Source organism: Carassius auratus, unplaced genomic scaffold (assembly GCF_003368295.1).
Source record: "Carassius auratus strain Wakin unplaced genomic scaffold, ASM336829v1 scaf_tig00214968, whole genome shotgun sequence".
NCBI classification, from domain to species: Eukaryota; Metazoa; Chordata; class Actinopteri; order Cypriniformes; family Cyprinidae; genus Carassius; species Carassius auratus.
Window position 1 is genome coordinate 156368 of NW_020527887.1, and position 18072 is coordinate 174439.

Below are 18072 nucleotides of genomic sequence, written 5' to 3' on the forward strand. Positions count from 1 at the left end.
AAAGCGCTACTTGAATTTTGGCATAAAATTATATATATATATATATATATATATATATATATATATATATATATATATATATATATATATATATAAGTGCGGTCAATATTGAAATAAAAAATTTCACTTTTTTTTTTTATGTCTTTTTAGAAAGTGAATTTCCTTGAACTTAAACATAACTGAAAAACAAGTAAATTAAACAAAAATAAACTGAATAAAATAATATTGTTTTTATAATCACTGTGAAAAACATCAGTAAATAAAGCTAAAAAAAAATAATTGTATTCATTTTCTACAATAGTTCATATATAAATGTATATAATAAAAAGTAAAAAAAACATTTCAGTTAGTTGCAAACCATTTCTATTTTTGTTTAAGTATTAAAATGAAAAACTAAAATTTTTTTTATTTAAAATAAAAACTAATAAGAATGATAAAAGCACATAAAACTACTATAGAAATAATATTAAAATAACACTAACTCCTCGGTAAGAAAATGTAAATAATTTTAAACAAACATTTTTTTTAATTTTTTATAATGGAATACATTTATTGATTTGTTTGCACTTTTAGGGAGGATTGAAAGCACACCAAGGTTAAGAAAGAGAATATAATATTTGATATTAAATTATTCAATTGATAGAATAATTGATCTTATTGTAGTTTTAGAATTATTGGAAGCCAAAATCATGATTAAATTTATTAATTTTTCAGCTCTAATTTGATTTAGTTTAGGTTCACATGAGCGAGAACAAAATAAAACTCTAGAGGAAGATGAGTACCTCATGAGATTCTGCACGGTAGAGTTCCCGGATGAAATCACAGAGGGGATGGGACTTCCCCACAAATATGACATCACTTCCGAGACTGTTCCTCCTTACTGAAGAGAAAGAAAAAAAAAATTAACACAAAAGTAAACCACTTAAGCACAAATTTTTTTTTGTTAAAGAGAATACATAATGCAACATGATTGGCCAGTATTTCTGCTTGACCTTATTTAGGCATTCATAAATTAGCCAAATATGTCTCACCCTCCTCTGGGGACAAATCAGGGTAGACGTCTGCTAATGCTGCTCGTAACCTCCGCTCATCGACAAATGGCAACAAAGCAACACCTGTCGAGAGGAGAAGAGCAAATCACAATGACTGAAAACATGATACAGTACTCGTCGTTTCTGTTCAGACTGTGAAGCTCAAAGATATGTGCTGACCCTGCCAGGCGTACTTCTTCCCGTTCAAATCAATGGCAAAGTCATCAGGGTAGAAATCAATGATTGAGGATTCCTGTTAAAGACAGATGAAGAGAGAAAAAAATCATGCCACTAACTCAATCTCATAAAAAAGTCTCTGTTCTTAAGAGTGCATGATTATAGAGCCATATGTGTCAATTTCATAAAAAAGAAAAAATTTAAACGAAATTAGAATATAATGTAAAAACAAGTAAAAAGAAAAAAAATTAATAAATACAAGAAATTAAATACAAATCTGAAATAAAATAACACTAAAACAAAAACACAAGAAATCAAATTAAATATTTAAATTAGGCTGAAATAAAATAGAATAATTTTTTTTTTAAAAAAAGCACTTTTTAAACTAAAATAAGTCTAGAAAAACCCAATTAAAAAAAATTTAATAAAATTTTTTAAATGCAACGTTTAATCGCATTTTGAGAAGAACTACATATTGCTTGTGTATTGCACACTTAATGATAGATATAAATTAATATAATGAATACAAATTCATGAAGCAGCAGTCAGAGGTAAACCCGTCACTCACTGGGTCTGTCATCAGGGCCCTCCATGTTTGTGGCAGGAAGTTCCCACTGGCAGCAGGAAATACACCCATGAGCTGCTCCAGAGGTTTGAACTACAAATGAAGAAACATGATAAAATTGTGTTAAACCAAGTCAACATCAGCAATACAAGAACAATGCCCTGACACACAAACTCTTAGGCACTATTTGTTTTGGCTCAGTGTTGAAATGTGTTTCAAAGTACCGGTTTGGTCCCTTTCTCGAAATTGCTGAACATGCCCTTGATGTCTTTGAAGTCGGAGGCAAACGGAGCATAATGAAAGGGAAAATACCACTTCCAGGACGCGCAGCCCTGTGACATAAAAACAGACACTTAGAGACATCCGTCGTACCGCACAAAGACGAGTTAAATACATCTTCAGTTACTTCAATCAGAAACGCTCGATTTTGGAAAGACCTTCAATCAAAGTCATTTTTAAGACCTCTTCCATTAGCCTGTCACACTTACAATGGGAGACCTTGATACACCGTCAAACCTACAGCTCAATTAACACTCCAGAGGGCATTTAGACCAGACAGTTTAAAAGAGAGCTTCAACAACAGAAACACACACACACACACTATGAAAAGACCACAATTTGTGGATTTAGTCCATGTCTACTTTAAGGTCATCAACCTTTACAAGATTTTTAAGTATGTATGCATGCACAAGCCCAAAAAACTGATCCAAAACACAAGCAGGAAACAAAATGCACCAAGAAAGAAAATAAGAACAATTTAATTAATGTCTGTCTTCATCTGCATTTCTTGTTTTTACTTAAGTTAAGAGTTAATTCCTATCTGAAAATCAGTTCGGTCAAATGATACTTTACAATGAATTGGTTTAAAAGATTCAAGATTCATTTTATCCATCACACAAAGCTTCATAAAGTCTCAGCTTGCCATTTATTTATTTTTAGCAAATACCATATGTAGGTAGATTTTGCTTATTAATAAATATCTTGTATATAAATATTGTTTATGAGCACCTTTTATTCGTATGAACAGCTTTCACAATGCATGGTTTCAAAGCAGCTGGACAGAAATTATGTTAATGTTTATATATACCCTCTCCTAAAGGATTATTAGGAACACCATACTAATACTGTGTTTGACCCCCTTTCGCCTTCAGAACTGCCTTAATTCTACATGGCATTGATTCAACAAGGAGCTGAAAGCATTCTTTAGAAATATTGGCCCATATTGATAGGATAGCATCTTGCAGTTGATGGAGATTTGTGGGATGCACATCCAGGGCACAAAGCTCCCGTTCCACCACATCCCAAAGATGCTCTATTGGGTTGAGATCTGGTGACTGTGTTTGCCATTTTAGCAAAGTGAACTCATTGTCATGTTCAAGAAACCATTTTTAAATGATTCGAGCTTTGTGACATGGTGCATTATCCTGCTGGAAGTAGCTATCAGAGGATGGGTACATGGTGGTCATAAAGGGATGGACATGGTCAGAAATGATGCTCAGGTAGGCCGTGGCAATTAAAGATGCCAAATTGGCACCAAGGGGCCTAATGTGTGGCAAGAAAACATCTCCCAAAACATTACACCACCACCAGCAGCCAGCACAGTGGTAACACGGCATGATGGATCCACGTTCTCATTCTGTTTACACCAAATTCTGACTCTACCATCTGAATGTCTCAACAGAAATCCAGACTCATCAGACCAGGCAACATTTTTCCAGTCTTCAACTGTCCAATTTTGGTGAGCACCAACACCAATGGTCTGGCACCAACAACCATGCAATGCTCAAAATTGCTTAAATCACATTTCTTTCCAATTCTGACATTCAGTTTGGAATTCAAGAGATTGTCTTGACCAGGAACACACCCCTAAATGCATTGAAGCAGCTGCCATGTGATTGGTTGATTAGATAATCGCATTAATGAGAAATTGAACAGGTGTTCCTAATAATCCTTTAGGTGAGATAGAGATGAATTGATAGAGATGAATATATACACACAGACATATATGGATAGAACATTTGCATCGATAGAAACAAATCAATCACTTTTTTAAATATTACATATAAATATTGTATGTAGATAATGTTGGATATTTTATATATTCAACTTTAAATATTACCAATGATGCGTTTTCACCACAGGAACTAGGGACTTTGTAGAGTTGTGACGTTCGCGAACGAACCGGTTCTTTTGAACGGCTCATAAACATGAACGATGGGAGCCGAGTCGCGACTGGAGAGGAGCCGTTCTTTCTATCATTCTTTTTTCCTATGCGTGTTCATACAAATGAGCTCCGCCAGGAGACAGAACAGTTATAGGGGGAGGGGCGCACCCAGCGCAGGCCAACCCTTTAAAGCGTGATGATATTAGTTATTAGTTGTGCATGCATTTACATTGCATTTTGTGTTCATTTAAAACTTATTTTAAAATCATTAAAAATTTCTTTTGTGATACTGTACTTGTATAGAAATGTTTCACTAAAAGCTGTTTTCCACAGACATTCATTGCAGCCCACTTTGTTATTGTTCATTGACTTGAAGGGGCTGATGTCCTATTTGCAAAGTTTACAGTAGTAATAGTATGTAGTATGTAGACATTTCCATTTTATTTATTCTAATTTTATCTACTTAAAAAAAAAATTAGTTTTCTATCAAAATGTTCTTGTGTGATAACAATGTTCATGTGTGGAAGTGTTTGTAGTAAAAGCTGTTTTGCACAGAAATTCATTGCAGCCGGCTTTGTTTTTTATGTTTATTTGTGAGTAGGTATTGTATGAATAACATAAGTCAACGTAGTTTTACACACACACACACACACACACACTTTGTACTAAAGGTAAATCAAAATAATGATGTCACTGTCTAAGCAGAGGGATTTGTGCAACCCTATGGAATATAGTCGACACATGAGAAATGAGGTAATAATCAATATTTCAGAATAATTCAAACTCAGATATTGGTGTGTGATATCTGAGCTTTAATTATTTGACTACAAATCTCACCTCATAATACCTCCCAGTGATTATTTCCAGGATAAACTGAGATGCTCCCAAGCTGGCTTCTTAAAACTGACTAAATATTTAAAAAGAGCCAAAAGAGCCATTCTTTTGAACGGCTCTTTGAAAGGAACGGATCGCGAAGATCCGGATCCCCTCAAAGAGCCATAAATCCCATCACTAGGACTTTGGCCTGGTACTTGGTGCGTTTCCACCGCAGGAACCAGGAATGAAAAGTTCCGGGTAAAGAAATGCCCCTCAGAAAGTCCCTGCTGGCGAGGTGGGACTTTTTCAAATTTCTGGAACTTTCGGGGGCGGGACTTGGGCGCTAAACATGGTGATTGGTTGAGCTAACCACCATTTATTCGGATCAACATTTTCACAATATTACTGTTATTTTGTCATGAAATGTAATTTTAAAAGTATTTTAGGCGAGAATGTAGTTGTTTAAAACTCAAATCTGTGGTTTATTTATAAAGATAGAGCCTTTTTTAAAAATGTGCTTCGCCGATCTCAGAGACTGTGAACTCCACTCGATCATTTCACTGTAATGGCTGTCTATATATATATATATATATATACACACACACACACACATATTCATTTAATTTACATATCCCTGAGCTAACATTTCTGCAGCTGTTATTATGTTTAAATGAAAACTAAAGGAGGCAGTGGTATTTTATATCCTTTTTCGTTTCATTGTAAATATACAGAGAGGAAAATTGCAGTAGCCATGGTCAGCTGACTGAAGTTATCAAGTACGCTGCTGTTTGCAGAATTATAGGACTTTGCGGACATCAAACTCCCGAGTCGAAATGCACAAAGTCTGAACTACAGAGGATGCAGCACGTCCAAAATCAGCATACTCTGTATTGAGAAACGCACGCAGACGTAACAAGTCTATTTGCCTTATCTTCCCGTTACTTAAAACCGCGGTGGAAACGCAGAAAGCAACAGGTCTGGGGGGAAAAAGTTCCTGGTACAAATGTTCCGGGTAATTTCGGTGGAAACTCGGCATAAGCATTGATACTTAAAAAAAAAAAGATAAGCTCTTTGTAATATCTCGCATTCACTGAAATATTTATATAATACTTATGCATTTACTGAATCTATGATGAGCACTCTGGGGGAAATATGTGTGTAAATGTGTATGATTATTTTTTTTTTTATTAATTTAGGATTAATAGGCTCAAATATCCAAATGAGTGAGAAGAATGCATCTCTTCGGAGCAGCAGTGACAGCAGCTTCCTGCTTCCTTTATAGAGTCAACCAATCTATTAATTTCCCCTATTTAAATTAACATTCAGTCAAGTGGCAAAAAGCAAAAAGGTGTAAGAAATCCACGCAATTGAAATTATACTCGTGACCCCTCAAATGAAAAAGTAGACACCCTAATGTGGGTAAATAAAAGGCATGTAGAGATCTGCCCCTTGAACACACTCTGCAGTAATGCTTCCTCTCATCTACCATTTGGCAGTGTCTGTGTGTGTGTGTGTGTGTGTAAATCAGCGAATATGTGGCAGAAGGGAGCAAACACGTCTCACGCAGCAGTGAGACTCCATAATGAATCTGTTCAGTGGTTCCCGTGGGACGGCTCTCGTCCGCCGAGCACATGGAGCGAGCGCAGGCCGTGCATTAATATAGAGCTCCAATTACTGCGGACAAATCCCTGCACACAGAACTCTAATCAACCAGAGATCTGCTGGAGAGAACAGAGCTCTAATGACTGAATTTCAAGCTAAAGATCAAGACCCTGCATTAAAACTCAACTAGATAACACGAACCAGCTCAAAGAGCAGCGCAAACACAGCACAAAGCTGTTTGATCCTCCAGCTGGTGAACAAACAGTTAAAGTGGAGGATATCAATCAACATTTCCTGGAGCCGCTGGATGCTGAAACTGTTCACTTCTGATTCATAATTCAAGGGAGTTAAAAACTAAGGTAGGAAATGCACGTCATCTCACCACACTAACCAGGAATCAACCAGGACAAGGCCAGAGACTTTAGCAACAGTACAATAAAAACAAAGAGGAAATTTAACACTTATTCAGCAAGAATGCATTAAGCTGATTAAAAGGGACAGTAAAAATATTTATAGTGTTACAAATGTTTCAAATTAAACTAAAAAACATACTAATTAGAGTAATGGCTGATAAAAATAAGTTTGACAATTGAATCAATTAAACTTTACGAAGAAATTTATATTTATGTTAAATTACAATAATATTACATAAAATTTCTGTTTTACTCTATTCTGAGCACCATTCATAAACAAAAAAAAAAAGGTTAAAAAAAAACAATCAAATCTAATTGTAGCAAAACTAATAATTAAGTCTACATCATCTAGTTGATAAAAACTCTATATATAAAAAAAAAATAAATCTAAAGAAACAGCAATGAATTTCATCAACTAGTCAGTACACTTTTACATTTTACTGTTAAAGTGAGCATGTTAATTTGGCAAAACCACAAGCAAGCGATTTAGCATTTAATTGGAGCATAGTCATTTTAATCAACTAAATTTGGTTATCACATACACATGTAAAAGCTTAAAAAAAAGTTTAGGTTGATATACTAAAATAACTTTGACAAATAAAAACTCAAATAATTATACAGACATAAAATAATGATGACAACAAACACAGATCCAACTATAAATAAAATATTAATAAAAACCACAAAAGTATGTCAATGATAAAAGTAACACTGTGTGAAATATCTAAATTAGATGGAAGACATTATGAAAACTATATAATAATATATAATTGAAAGACCTTAGTTGAGGTGTGTGTACAGGTGACTTACCTGATAGTAATACCTGAGCACCCAGCACAGGCCCTCCACATACGACTGCACCACTTTCTTACGAAACTCATCGTCCGTCGCGTCCACATCAAATTTGGTTTTGTAGTAACGCTGTTTCCAGCCGTCCTCCCATAACCTGTGAAACACATTTATAACACAGTCACAGATACATACACCTCTCAGTTTGTCGTCTTCTCCAAAGATGGGCCTGAATTCATTAAAACGAGACCAAGCTCTCCTGTGCCAAACCCAGGCGGGTTCACTTATATGCATATGCACGCCTATGAGAATTTCCCACTTTGACGGGCTCCATTAAGAGGCGACGGGAAACTTGTTTTCCACCTTAGCGCTGGTCAGGATGTTTTGATATGCTCTGGAAATGCAGCTCACATAATCAAGGATGAGCTGCATCTGTCTAGTGTAACCTCTACAGCGTCCCACATGGGACACGGAAAACCTCCATGAATACCAATTGAACCCAATCGATTTAGACCGCGTTGGAAAGCTAATCACTGAAACATTTGCTGTATTAAATCACTGGTGTTACAGAGATGCTTCAGTGAGAGACCCCTGCAGGATTCACATAGATATGAGAGTAGGGATATGAAAAACATTTTACAATCAACTAGTTTGTTAATTTCCTTAACAACTAGCAGCTTTAAGGAAGGCTTGTATAATTAAGCTAGTTTCAGACTCACCAGAACAGAACTGGAAAGGTTTAGTTGGCATTTGCATGAGATGCACTCATTCAAAAACAGAAAAACAAAGCAGAATGCAGAGTCTTGAGATGCATGCTAGATTAGTTGATTAAGTTGATGTAATGCTCCAAAGAATCAAAAAGTAACTAAAGCATTTATTAATCTAATTTGAAAAACTAAAAAAAAAAAACAAGAGCAACACAATGCAGGTCCTACATTTTTTTTTTTCCTCTTAACAATACAAAATAAATGAATAAACATTTAATAATAATGGTTTACAAAAAGGACACAAAATGGATGTTACAGATTATATATAAGTGTGTGTGTTTATGAGTACATGTGTATCTATAGATACAAAAAATAACTATCTATTCTGTATACAAATGATTTGCTCATTGTTAGTTTATTTTTATCTAATGCATTAATTAATGGGACCTTATTTATAGTGTGTTTGCAAAAATTACTACCGTACTCGACAGCTACTCAGCATTGTGCCCCATTCTCTGGTGTTGTCATTACCTGACATTATCTTCTGGTTCAGGTTCACTGTCACTGTCCTCTGCTTTACGTTTCACACCACGACCATCCATGTCATCACTCTGAGAGGAATGGACACAGTAAATCAATGACAGTCATATTCTGCGGTCACAGAGAGTGTCAAAGCTGTTAAAACAACAACAACAAGAGCTGGAGCAAGTAAGCTGGAAAAAGATACATGCCTTTCCATTTTTCATCATGGCTCTCAAGGACTGAGCTGCTTCCTGAAAAATACAGAAACCGCTGATTAGACCAATGTTTAGCCAAGGTGACAAATTAAGAATGAAACTCAAGACCAATACAAAAGCAGCAATACACTACAGCAGTTGAGTTCTTACAGTAAAAATCCCATTCATGGTCTTCATAAAGAATGTGATTTTAACAACATGATTCTTTCACTACAAAAACACAATAAAAAGCTGTGGTTGATTGAACAATGACATGCTGCTGTAGAAGCCACGAGTTGGTGCAACTATTGCAGAACTTTTTAATGTCTGTGAACTGCATTTGATAATGCATAAATATTAACATTGTGAAATATTAAAATTAAAGAAGTAGGTTTTCTATGGAAATACATTTTAAATGTAATTTATTGTGATCAAATCTGAATTTCCGGAATCCAAACTTGTCTTTATTGTCACATGATCCTTCAGAAATGATTCTAATATGCTGATTTGCTGTTCAAGAAACATTTCATATTATTACCAAGGTTAAAAACTGTGCTACTTTACAGAATAATTGGATGAATTATAAATTCTTTTATGAATTATAAATTCTATAAATTCTTTGTAACATTCTAAATGTCTTTACTGTTGCTTTTCAATTTAAGGCATCCTTGAATGGTAATGTACCCAAACATATTCTAATACATTTAAGATATTTTTATACTCATAATCAATAACTACAATTACATCATTCGCATTGCTTTGTGGTTGATTGCCAGAAAGGAAATCTTGTATTTCTATGTTTAGGGAGAAGACGAAAGAGGAAAACAATCGAGCACTAAAACGATCACTGTTGCACTTATGTTGATATTAAGAAATCACAGAGACAGTGAAGGCAGACCTGATTGCGCTGATTTCCCTTCATCCTCATTTCATATGCAGTCTGTCTGGCGTTCTGCACTGCCATGGGTCTGTCTCTGCCGCCCAGAGCCTGAGGGGCAAACTGACCACCAGGGACAAACGATGGACCCTTCTCCGCCTGTGAAGACAGCAATTCACACAACACATTCATGAGATACTGGTTTGGTTCATATACTTCTGCCTAGTGTCGCCATAATGAAAGTTCTACATTCAATTTTATGACACTTTTAAAGGTGCCTGTAGGGAACTTTTGTAAAAAATATTTTTTACATATTTATTAAACCTGTCATTATGTCCTGACAGTAGAATATGAGAGATAATCTGTGAAAAAAAAAAAAAATCAAGCTCCTCTGGCTCCTCCCAGTGTCCTATTGCCATTTGCAGAAACTCCATCGCTCCGTAAGAAACAACCAATCAGAGCTGCGGTCTGTAACTTTGTTTGTGTTCAAAATGTAGAAAAATGTATATAATAAGCGAGTACACCATGAATCCATTTTCCAAACCGTGTTTTTGGCTTGTCCTGAATCACTAGGGTGCACCTATAATAAGTGTTTATATTCGGACTATTTTAGATTGCTTCTGGGATACCGCGGCGGAGTAACCCAGTACCTTTGTGATTCTTCATAGACATAAACAGAGAGAAGTAGTTCCGGCTACGATGTTCTTCCGCAAGACGCAAGCAGTTCTGTTTATTAACCACTAGAGCGTCAAAAGTTCCCTACTGCAGCTTTAACTAATCAATAACTCAACGTTTTAAAAGCAACTTGGCAAAATATGCATGAATGTATTGATGGATATTATAAAGATGAATTGTATTGGTTCATAGAAATTAAAATTAGATTTAGAAAATTTGATCTTTGAGCACAAAAAGGTTATTCAGCTGTACCGTCCAGTCCTACAAATCACCACCGTAAAACTGTTATTTGCATGATATAAATGTACTTAATGTTCTATATAGATGGCTAACAAAACATCCAAGGCATTTCAACAAAAAACCTTTATTTTGTGTGAAACAAAGTGGATAGCTGGACTTTTTGGAGGACTTGAAGTGTCATTTTAAAGCTGCAATATTCAAGAAATCACAGATTTGGAATGACTAGCTTCTGTCACAAGCTTTCAGTCACTTTAAAGCGGCCTGCCATCTTGCAATCTCAGGGAAAATTGGAGGAATGCTGCCAGTTAAACAGGGTTTGTCAGATAATTAAGGAAATTAGCACCAGGTGCCAGATTAACACCAATAACTTAGAGGTGTCTGTAAGTGTTCTCTAATTTTGATCAGAGTTGTTTTTCAAACATCTCACTTAAGATTTTTTACACTGTGCTTCAGAATACAATTAAATTTATGAAATATGCTTAAACTGCCTTCTGCTGTTAGGATAACTCCAAATAGGACTAAGCAGTGAACTTCAAATTTAGGAAATTGTGTTGATTGCCAATTTTGATGATCTCTGTATATTAATACTTGATTTACAAATCTTTGTGCTCAAAAGCTATTCAGCTATATCAAGTCCTACTGATGACCGCCATCAATATCAGTGTTATATGCATGATAAAAATGCACATTCATTCAGAGTGAACGCATTATTTTGCAGGGTCAATATACAAACTATTCAGCTACTGTCAGCTTAATTAAACGACCTTGTGAATGAACTCAACTTGCCATCTTTCAAAAGAACTGTGGATGTATGCGTGTTAAACATTTCAAAAGGAATTATTGTAAAAGCTCTCCAAATTTTAATTGATTTGAAAACAGTTTAGAACTCACTTTCATCCGTTTCTTCTTTTCCTTCATTCTCCGTTTAAAACTCTCCTGCAAGAAATAAAAGGCACTGATGAGCCCAATGAATTGCGCATTTCTGCAATCACTGGAATAAAGAGTCTGAGGTCAGAAGCCCTTCGCTGTGCTGTGTTGAAAGCAAACAACGTTTATTGTGCATTCTCACGTCATCGTCTTTGCGCTTTTTGAAGATGTTGTCCTCTGCCACCCCTACGGCTTGCATAATGAGCTCGACGCGCTCGAGATTGACAAAGCCATTTTCTGTTAAGTAGCCCTATAGAGAGAGAGAAAAAAGAGCTTATTTATACATTTCTCCCTTCAATAATTTCCAAAAGTTTTGCCACTGAATACAATCAATTAAAACCATGTTATGTTGACTTCAAGCATGCATGGGATATATGGACATGGAAATATTCACCCCAGTCTTATGCACAACATCTTTGTAGATGCCAACCAGACGATCGATGGCGCCCTCTCTGTTTGAAGACAAAATAGAGTCAGAACTCACTGAAATGACAGACTTATTAATGCAGCTTTTGTGAGCGTACCTGATCTCAAGAGATGGTAAGTGGGGCAAGAAGTCGTTTCCCACAAAGAAACACATGAACACCCAGTCGTCCACACTCCGCTCGAAGTCAAACGGGAACGGCAGGCTGGCCATTGTTAACTCCCTCTCTAGATACTGCAGAGAAATAAAAATAGTATACACTGTAAAACTGGAAAATTTGGAAACATTTTGTCTAACATCTAAGCAAGCGTTCACCAATACCAATACCCAAGCTTTATGGAGGTATTTTTTGCACATGCAAACACATCACATTTTCCTTATGAAATGTGAAAATCTAGTTTAAACGATTAAGAATCTGAAAAATTTAATATTAAAAACAAATCACTTTTAAAGGAATAATTCATTTAAAAAATTATAGTTTTCTGAAAATTTACTCGCCCTCAGGCCATCATTGATTACAATCACGCCAGCCTTTTGCATCACAAGATGTTAATTGATGGACTAGATTCATGTGGATTATTGCGATGTTTTTTTATCAGCTGTTATCAGCTGGACTCTAATTCTGACGACACCCATTCACTGCAAAGGCTCCAATGGTGAAAAAGTAATGCATGCTAAATTTCTCCAAATCTGATCTGATTTAAAAAAAAAAACTCATCTTCATCTTGGACCGTCTGAAGCGGAGCATATTTTCATTTCTACATGAACCAAGTTGAACAAACCTCTCGTAACACTGCCAGTCGGATGAATATGAACTCCTGTTCTGATGCTGGAACTGTGCCTGCAAATTCATCATGCTGAGAAAGAACACACAAAACAGAAGTTTACACAAAGCTGAGGTGAAGCTCTGGGCTGATGAATGGAGAGGATGAATCGGTTACCTCGCCCTGTTTTTCTCGGGCCAGTCCCTGACAGTCTTTGATCTCGTGGCCCATCTGATTACACAGGGCGCAGGGTCTCGGTTTGTTGGGTTTGAACTCTTCTCTTATAATGGTGAAGTTGGGTTCATGTGTTGCCAAACCCAACATAATCAAATCAGCTGGGGGGGAAAAAAGATAGAATTAAACCTGTAATTAAAAAGTTAAGTAAACTGAACTAACTTTAAAATGGGCAGTTAATAATACATTTATTTTTATTTTTTTTACACAGAAGTGTTTTAAAGAATGGTGACTACAGAAAGTACAAAGATAAAATGCTGATATTACACAAACATTCAGTTCATGTTCTTCATAAATGTAAATAATGAAAGCTTTTGAAGTATCTACTCAACAGCCTAATCAAAAACAATATACATTTCCTCATTTAACCACACGTGCACTAATACTACAGACAGAAAGCTGTGCATCAGATATTAACAAAACCAGACACATTTAATAATTCTAATATTTTAATATTATTATATTAATATTTTCAAAACCAGTCCATAACATTCATTATGCCGTGTGACTTAAATTCGACATGAAACTTAAGTTATGCTAAATTTAGTATTGCACTGAGACAAGTGAAACGGCCATTAGTCAAGAAGAAAAAAAAAATATAGAGGGACATTTTAATCATTTGTTGACTGAATTGTGAAAAATGAGCAATGTATGCTGGAATAAAAGCAGATCTGAGTGTGATTCGTTTAAATGCAGTGCAAATTGAAATAAGTCACAAGAAATGTATTAAATAATGGAGATTTAAAAGTCCTGTAACATACTTTAAGAGAGGCTAATTTTGATTTAATGATGACATTAAAACAATGATTCATTGAAATAAGCATTTAAGGATTGTTTTTCAGAAGTCTAAACTAGGTGAACAAATTCAATACTTTAAAAAACAAACCAAAAAAACAACACCACACACAAAAAAAAACACTTTACCATCCGCTCCACAGAGACAGTGATGTGTGTTTGGGTCATGATTTGGCTGAGCTGGAAAAGAAAACGACCCAAATGATACATTAGAGCAGAGATGTTCTTTGTTAGACACATTTCAGACATTATTAGGCTTATCCAAATGCATCTGTCTCATTAAAAAAAGTAGGCAAAGGAAAAGGCTTCAATTGATGAATCGCAACAAATCAAAGCTTTCAAAAGACATTCACAATAAGACTATAATACCTCTCTGTCTCCTGATGTAATCCATAATTTTATGCTCCCCTTCTCCAGGAACACTGGCATCTGACAAGAAAACCTGCAGGACAAAGTAGTTATTTATTGATTATGTCCCACAGCAGAATAAAAACTCCAAATGCTACAGTTATTTTGAGGAGTCGTGTGACCTACTGTGATATTGTGCCATCCGGGGTCATTGGTCAGTCTGTCCGCGACGTAATATCTCAAACATTTGGCCAAATTATCCATGAACTCGGTCCCCTACACAAAAAAAGAAAAAAAAACAGGAAAGCTGCTCATTACATCTGACAAAAACACAGACTGAGATTCTGCAATCCTTCAATTAGAAACAAAGAAACTGAGTCCATAATCATAACACATAACTTCTCCAAACATTTTGAACACTTACAGGGGTAATACAGTTACTGTCAAAGCGTTCTTTTATTTCCTCAGGTGGCAGGTAACCACCTAAAAAGAAAAACATCTATTGAATCGTGAAACTAGAACATGTGTCAGTGCTCATTTAGTGTTTATATGCAACCTAAACGTTAGTGGATGTCGTGTTGGTTAAAAGTGGTGCAGCGTCTCTCACCTCTCTGAATAACTTCTTCTCTCATTTTGTTTTTCTCCTCCGTTAGCTCCACTCCTTCTTTAGATGCCCGGAATCGTCTCGAGCGCTGCTGGTTCATTTTGGCACGAGGAGCCTACAAAAAAAAATTAAAAAATAAATTCAAGCATACAGATGAGGAGCACAAGAAATGGTTACTGAAAATTGTGCATAGTTCATGAATGTACAGATCAATTATTTTCAGTGTCTTAAAGAGATTATCAAAGCTCATCTTTATTTAACTGAGCCCTTATCTCGTCAATCAGGTTGGCTTTAGTTTTGGAAATCTGAGTTAGAATGAGTTGATTTATTTTGCATCAATATCATTATCTTTGTTTTGCCATGCCAGCTTCTATATTCACAATTATCTTCCAGCTAACAAGTCACATTATAACCTTATAATTACAAACTAAAAGAAACAAACAAAAAAAATTTAAATAAATTAAAAATATTTAACCAAAAAACAACAACACTTTTTGTAACACTTAGTCTAACTATAGAGTTTGCCATAATTCCTGAATTTAAGTGCATTATTAAAGGAAATATCAAACAATGACCCAGATATGACTATTTTCTGCAAAGAGATGCAGCAGAAATACTGAAAGCACAACGCAGTTATGCTGGTGCATGCAGTGCCAAACAGGCCAAATAGAGATGTTATGAAGGACGATACGTACCACACCATCAATTGCCATGTACAGAACCCGTCTAGGTCGAACAATGTTAAAGAGACGGTCGATATATTCAAAAATGGCAACCATCATTTCATCTTCATTTTTAGGTGCTGGCCTGCAAAGAGTTCAAACAATAATGTTGTAATAAAGGCACTTAAAAACACCAATACATGAATGAGAGAATCTCACTTGTCCTCCGGATGTGTGCACGGGTGAATAATTCCATTCATGTCTAGATACAGGTTGTCAAACTCCACTTCATTTGGATTGGGTTTGCTGGTATCAACCGGGATTTTAAAGCCATTGTACTCCTTGGCCTGAAAACGAGAAGAAATTAAGATATTTACATATCCTCCTGGTACCCAGGCACAGACTTTTGTCTAATGTAGAGGACATTATATTTTAGTGAGACTATTTTAACAGGCTCTACATGCTACAGTTTTAGAGAGCCTTACATTCAGGGCTTTTTAGAGATATCAGATGTTTGGAGGTTTGATTATAAACACTCTCTCTGTTGGAAAGGTCTAAGACTCTTAAATATACATTTTACCAATCTTTTTTTGTAAAAAAATATTTAGGAAAAGTAATAAATTAATTTATGGCAAGAGTGCACCTCAAAAACCTACATCATAAAAAGAGTTCAGATCTTTGTCAAAAAAAAAAAGTTTATTGCATTTTTCTCTATCACACTTAAAAATCATCAGAAATTATACATCTCTTGAAAACCTAAAATCTCAAAATTCATCCTTTGAAACCCATTTTAAAATCAGACATTGCATTACTATGACAATGTTACATCAAAATCACGTTACAAAATGTTTGCAGTCCTGAATTATACAAATTAAGGTTCGGATCATGCACTTTCAAGTCGATGTTAAAAAATGTGAGTTACAGTTAACAGGTTCAATTACTAATTTTCTAATTGTTAATCATTACGTTTATATCTTTTAAAGCTGTGAATCATCTTTATAAAAAGTTCACTTAAAATAGCCTGTAACTGCAAAAAGAAATAATAATAATAATTTGCCTATACATGTCTTTTCATATCTACTTATTTTTTTTATAACTTGGCGTCCTCTACAAAGGACATGAAAAAAAATTCTTATGATCCAAGCAATGTATTGACATTTATAAAACTGTTTTATGGTTCTCAGGAGGATATAAACATATATTGTCTTAAAACTTAAAATCGAGTGAACTCAAACACATACAAAATCACATCTGAGAGTCAGTTCCGTGAAAACTTATTTCATTACAAACATTATTAGCATAACAAATGATTAATCACGCGATTAATTGAACAATCAGTCAGATGCTAATATGTCCCACCTTCTCCTCGAGACAGTGTACTATTATTGACGGATACTTCCGACTCAACCAGCGGAAAAATGCGGGGACTCCCATTTCCCGTAAAATACAGCACCTCTGAACGAAATAGCAACTTTAAAAACTATTAAAAACAGCAGAACACGCTGAAGGATGAAAACCGCTAGCAAACCATAAACACAGCGTACGCAGCTTATTTACCCCAGCACGCTCTAAGTGATTTCCGGTTCATCAGGAAGTGACGATGAACGCGCCCCGCGCTGGCTAAAAAAAGCGATATGCATCTCCAAATAAAAAAACAACAAAGAAAAAAGATATTGAAACATTTATTATACATAATATCCAATAAGACATATCTGTTACTTTTAAATATATTATTTTTGGACACTTTAATTCCGATTCTAATAATAATAAAGCTTGTTTTGTTATAAATTTAATTTATTTTCTTGGCAAATTCTGTATCCATCAATGTAAATTCCCCAACAACAAACCAATTTTTTTTCTTTTTAGTGAAGCGTGAAAAACAACCACAATTTGTAATGACTTTAATTTGTATGCTCTAATTTAAATATAAATTAATATCTTACCCTCATGTTCTGTTTTCTTTATCTTTTTTCTTCTAGCAATTGTTAAATTGTTTGTTTGTTTGTTTGTTTTTTTATTTTCAGATGACATATCGTTGATACATGCTGTGAACTAAAAAACAAAACAAAAAACAAAACAACAACAACAACAACAACAAAGGTGTATAGCCTATATATGTATATATACATTCAAACGCTACATACATAGTTATTAAATTAAATTAATATTATTATAAATCAATATTATTAATAAGATGCTTGAGCTTTGCTGTTTTTAAATATTACACTAGGCCTATAGCAAGCTCTCAAAATATATATTTATGATATATTTATAAATTATTTTTTTTTTTTTAAATTAATGAATGTGCTCAAGTTGTCCTTGAGCATATTCAGTACAAAGAAAAAAATAAATAAAATGACTAAAATAGCCTAATATGAATATTAATACTAAAGTGATTACCACTTAACAATTATATAACCAGAATTGTGTATCGGTGAATAAAGGTTTATGTGTTTTAAATGCATTTCTTTCATTACTTCAGATTTCTGTAGCTTCTTTCCAATGCAAATGAGCATCATATGACATTCTATGGAGACTTGAA

The 18072-nt window shown here is 34.8% G+C and overlaps 1 protein-coding gene across 1 annotated transcript in view; it reads right to left on the reverse strand.

The window, feature by feature from the left end:
* Positions 1-17091, reverse strand: part of LOC113093348 (5'-3' exoribonuclease 2-like) — a 29048-nt gene extending 11957 nt beyond the window's left edge. Inside the window, exons 1-23 of the mRNA XM_026259171.1 lie at positions 16890-17091; positions 15750-15877; positions 15564-15675; positions 14872-14983; positions 14689-14747; positions 14451-14540; positions 14286-14358; positions 14046-14096; positions 13065-13222; positions 12906-12980; positions 12224-12357; positions 12094-12151; positions 11842-11949; positions 11664-11708; positions 9879-10016; positions 8996-9037; positions 8796-8875; positions 7579-7714; positions 1998-2105; positions 1777-1866; positions 1212-1284; positions 1032-1115; positions 783-880 (exon numbers count right to left, since the gene is read on the reverse strand). Coding sequence (XP_026114956.1) covers positions 783-880; positions 1032-1115; positions 1212-1284; positions 1777-1866; positions 1998-2105; positions 7579-7714; positions 8796-8875; positions 8996-9037; positions 9879-10016; positions 11664-11708; positions 11842-11949; positions 12094-12151; positions 12224-12357; positions 12906-12980; positions 13065-13222; positions 14046-14096; positions 14286-14358; positions 14451-14540; positions 14689-14747; positions 14872-14983; positions 15564-15675; positions 15750-15877; positions 16890-16964 — 2127 coding nt within the window. The 5' untranslated portion in view covers positions 16965-17091. The remainder of the gene's footprint in view (positions 1-782; positions 881-1031; positions 1116-1211; positions 1285-1776; positions 1867-1997; positions 2106-7578; positions 7715-8795; positions 8876-8995; positions 9038-9878; positions 10017-11663; positions 11709-11841; positions 11950-12093; positions 12152-12223; positions 12358-12905; positions 12981-13064; positions 13223-14045; positions 14097-14285; positions 14359-14450; positions 14541-14688; positions 14748-14871; positions 14984-15563; positions 15676-15749; positions 15878-16889) is intronic.
* Positions 17092-18072: the final 981 nt, after the last annotated feature.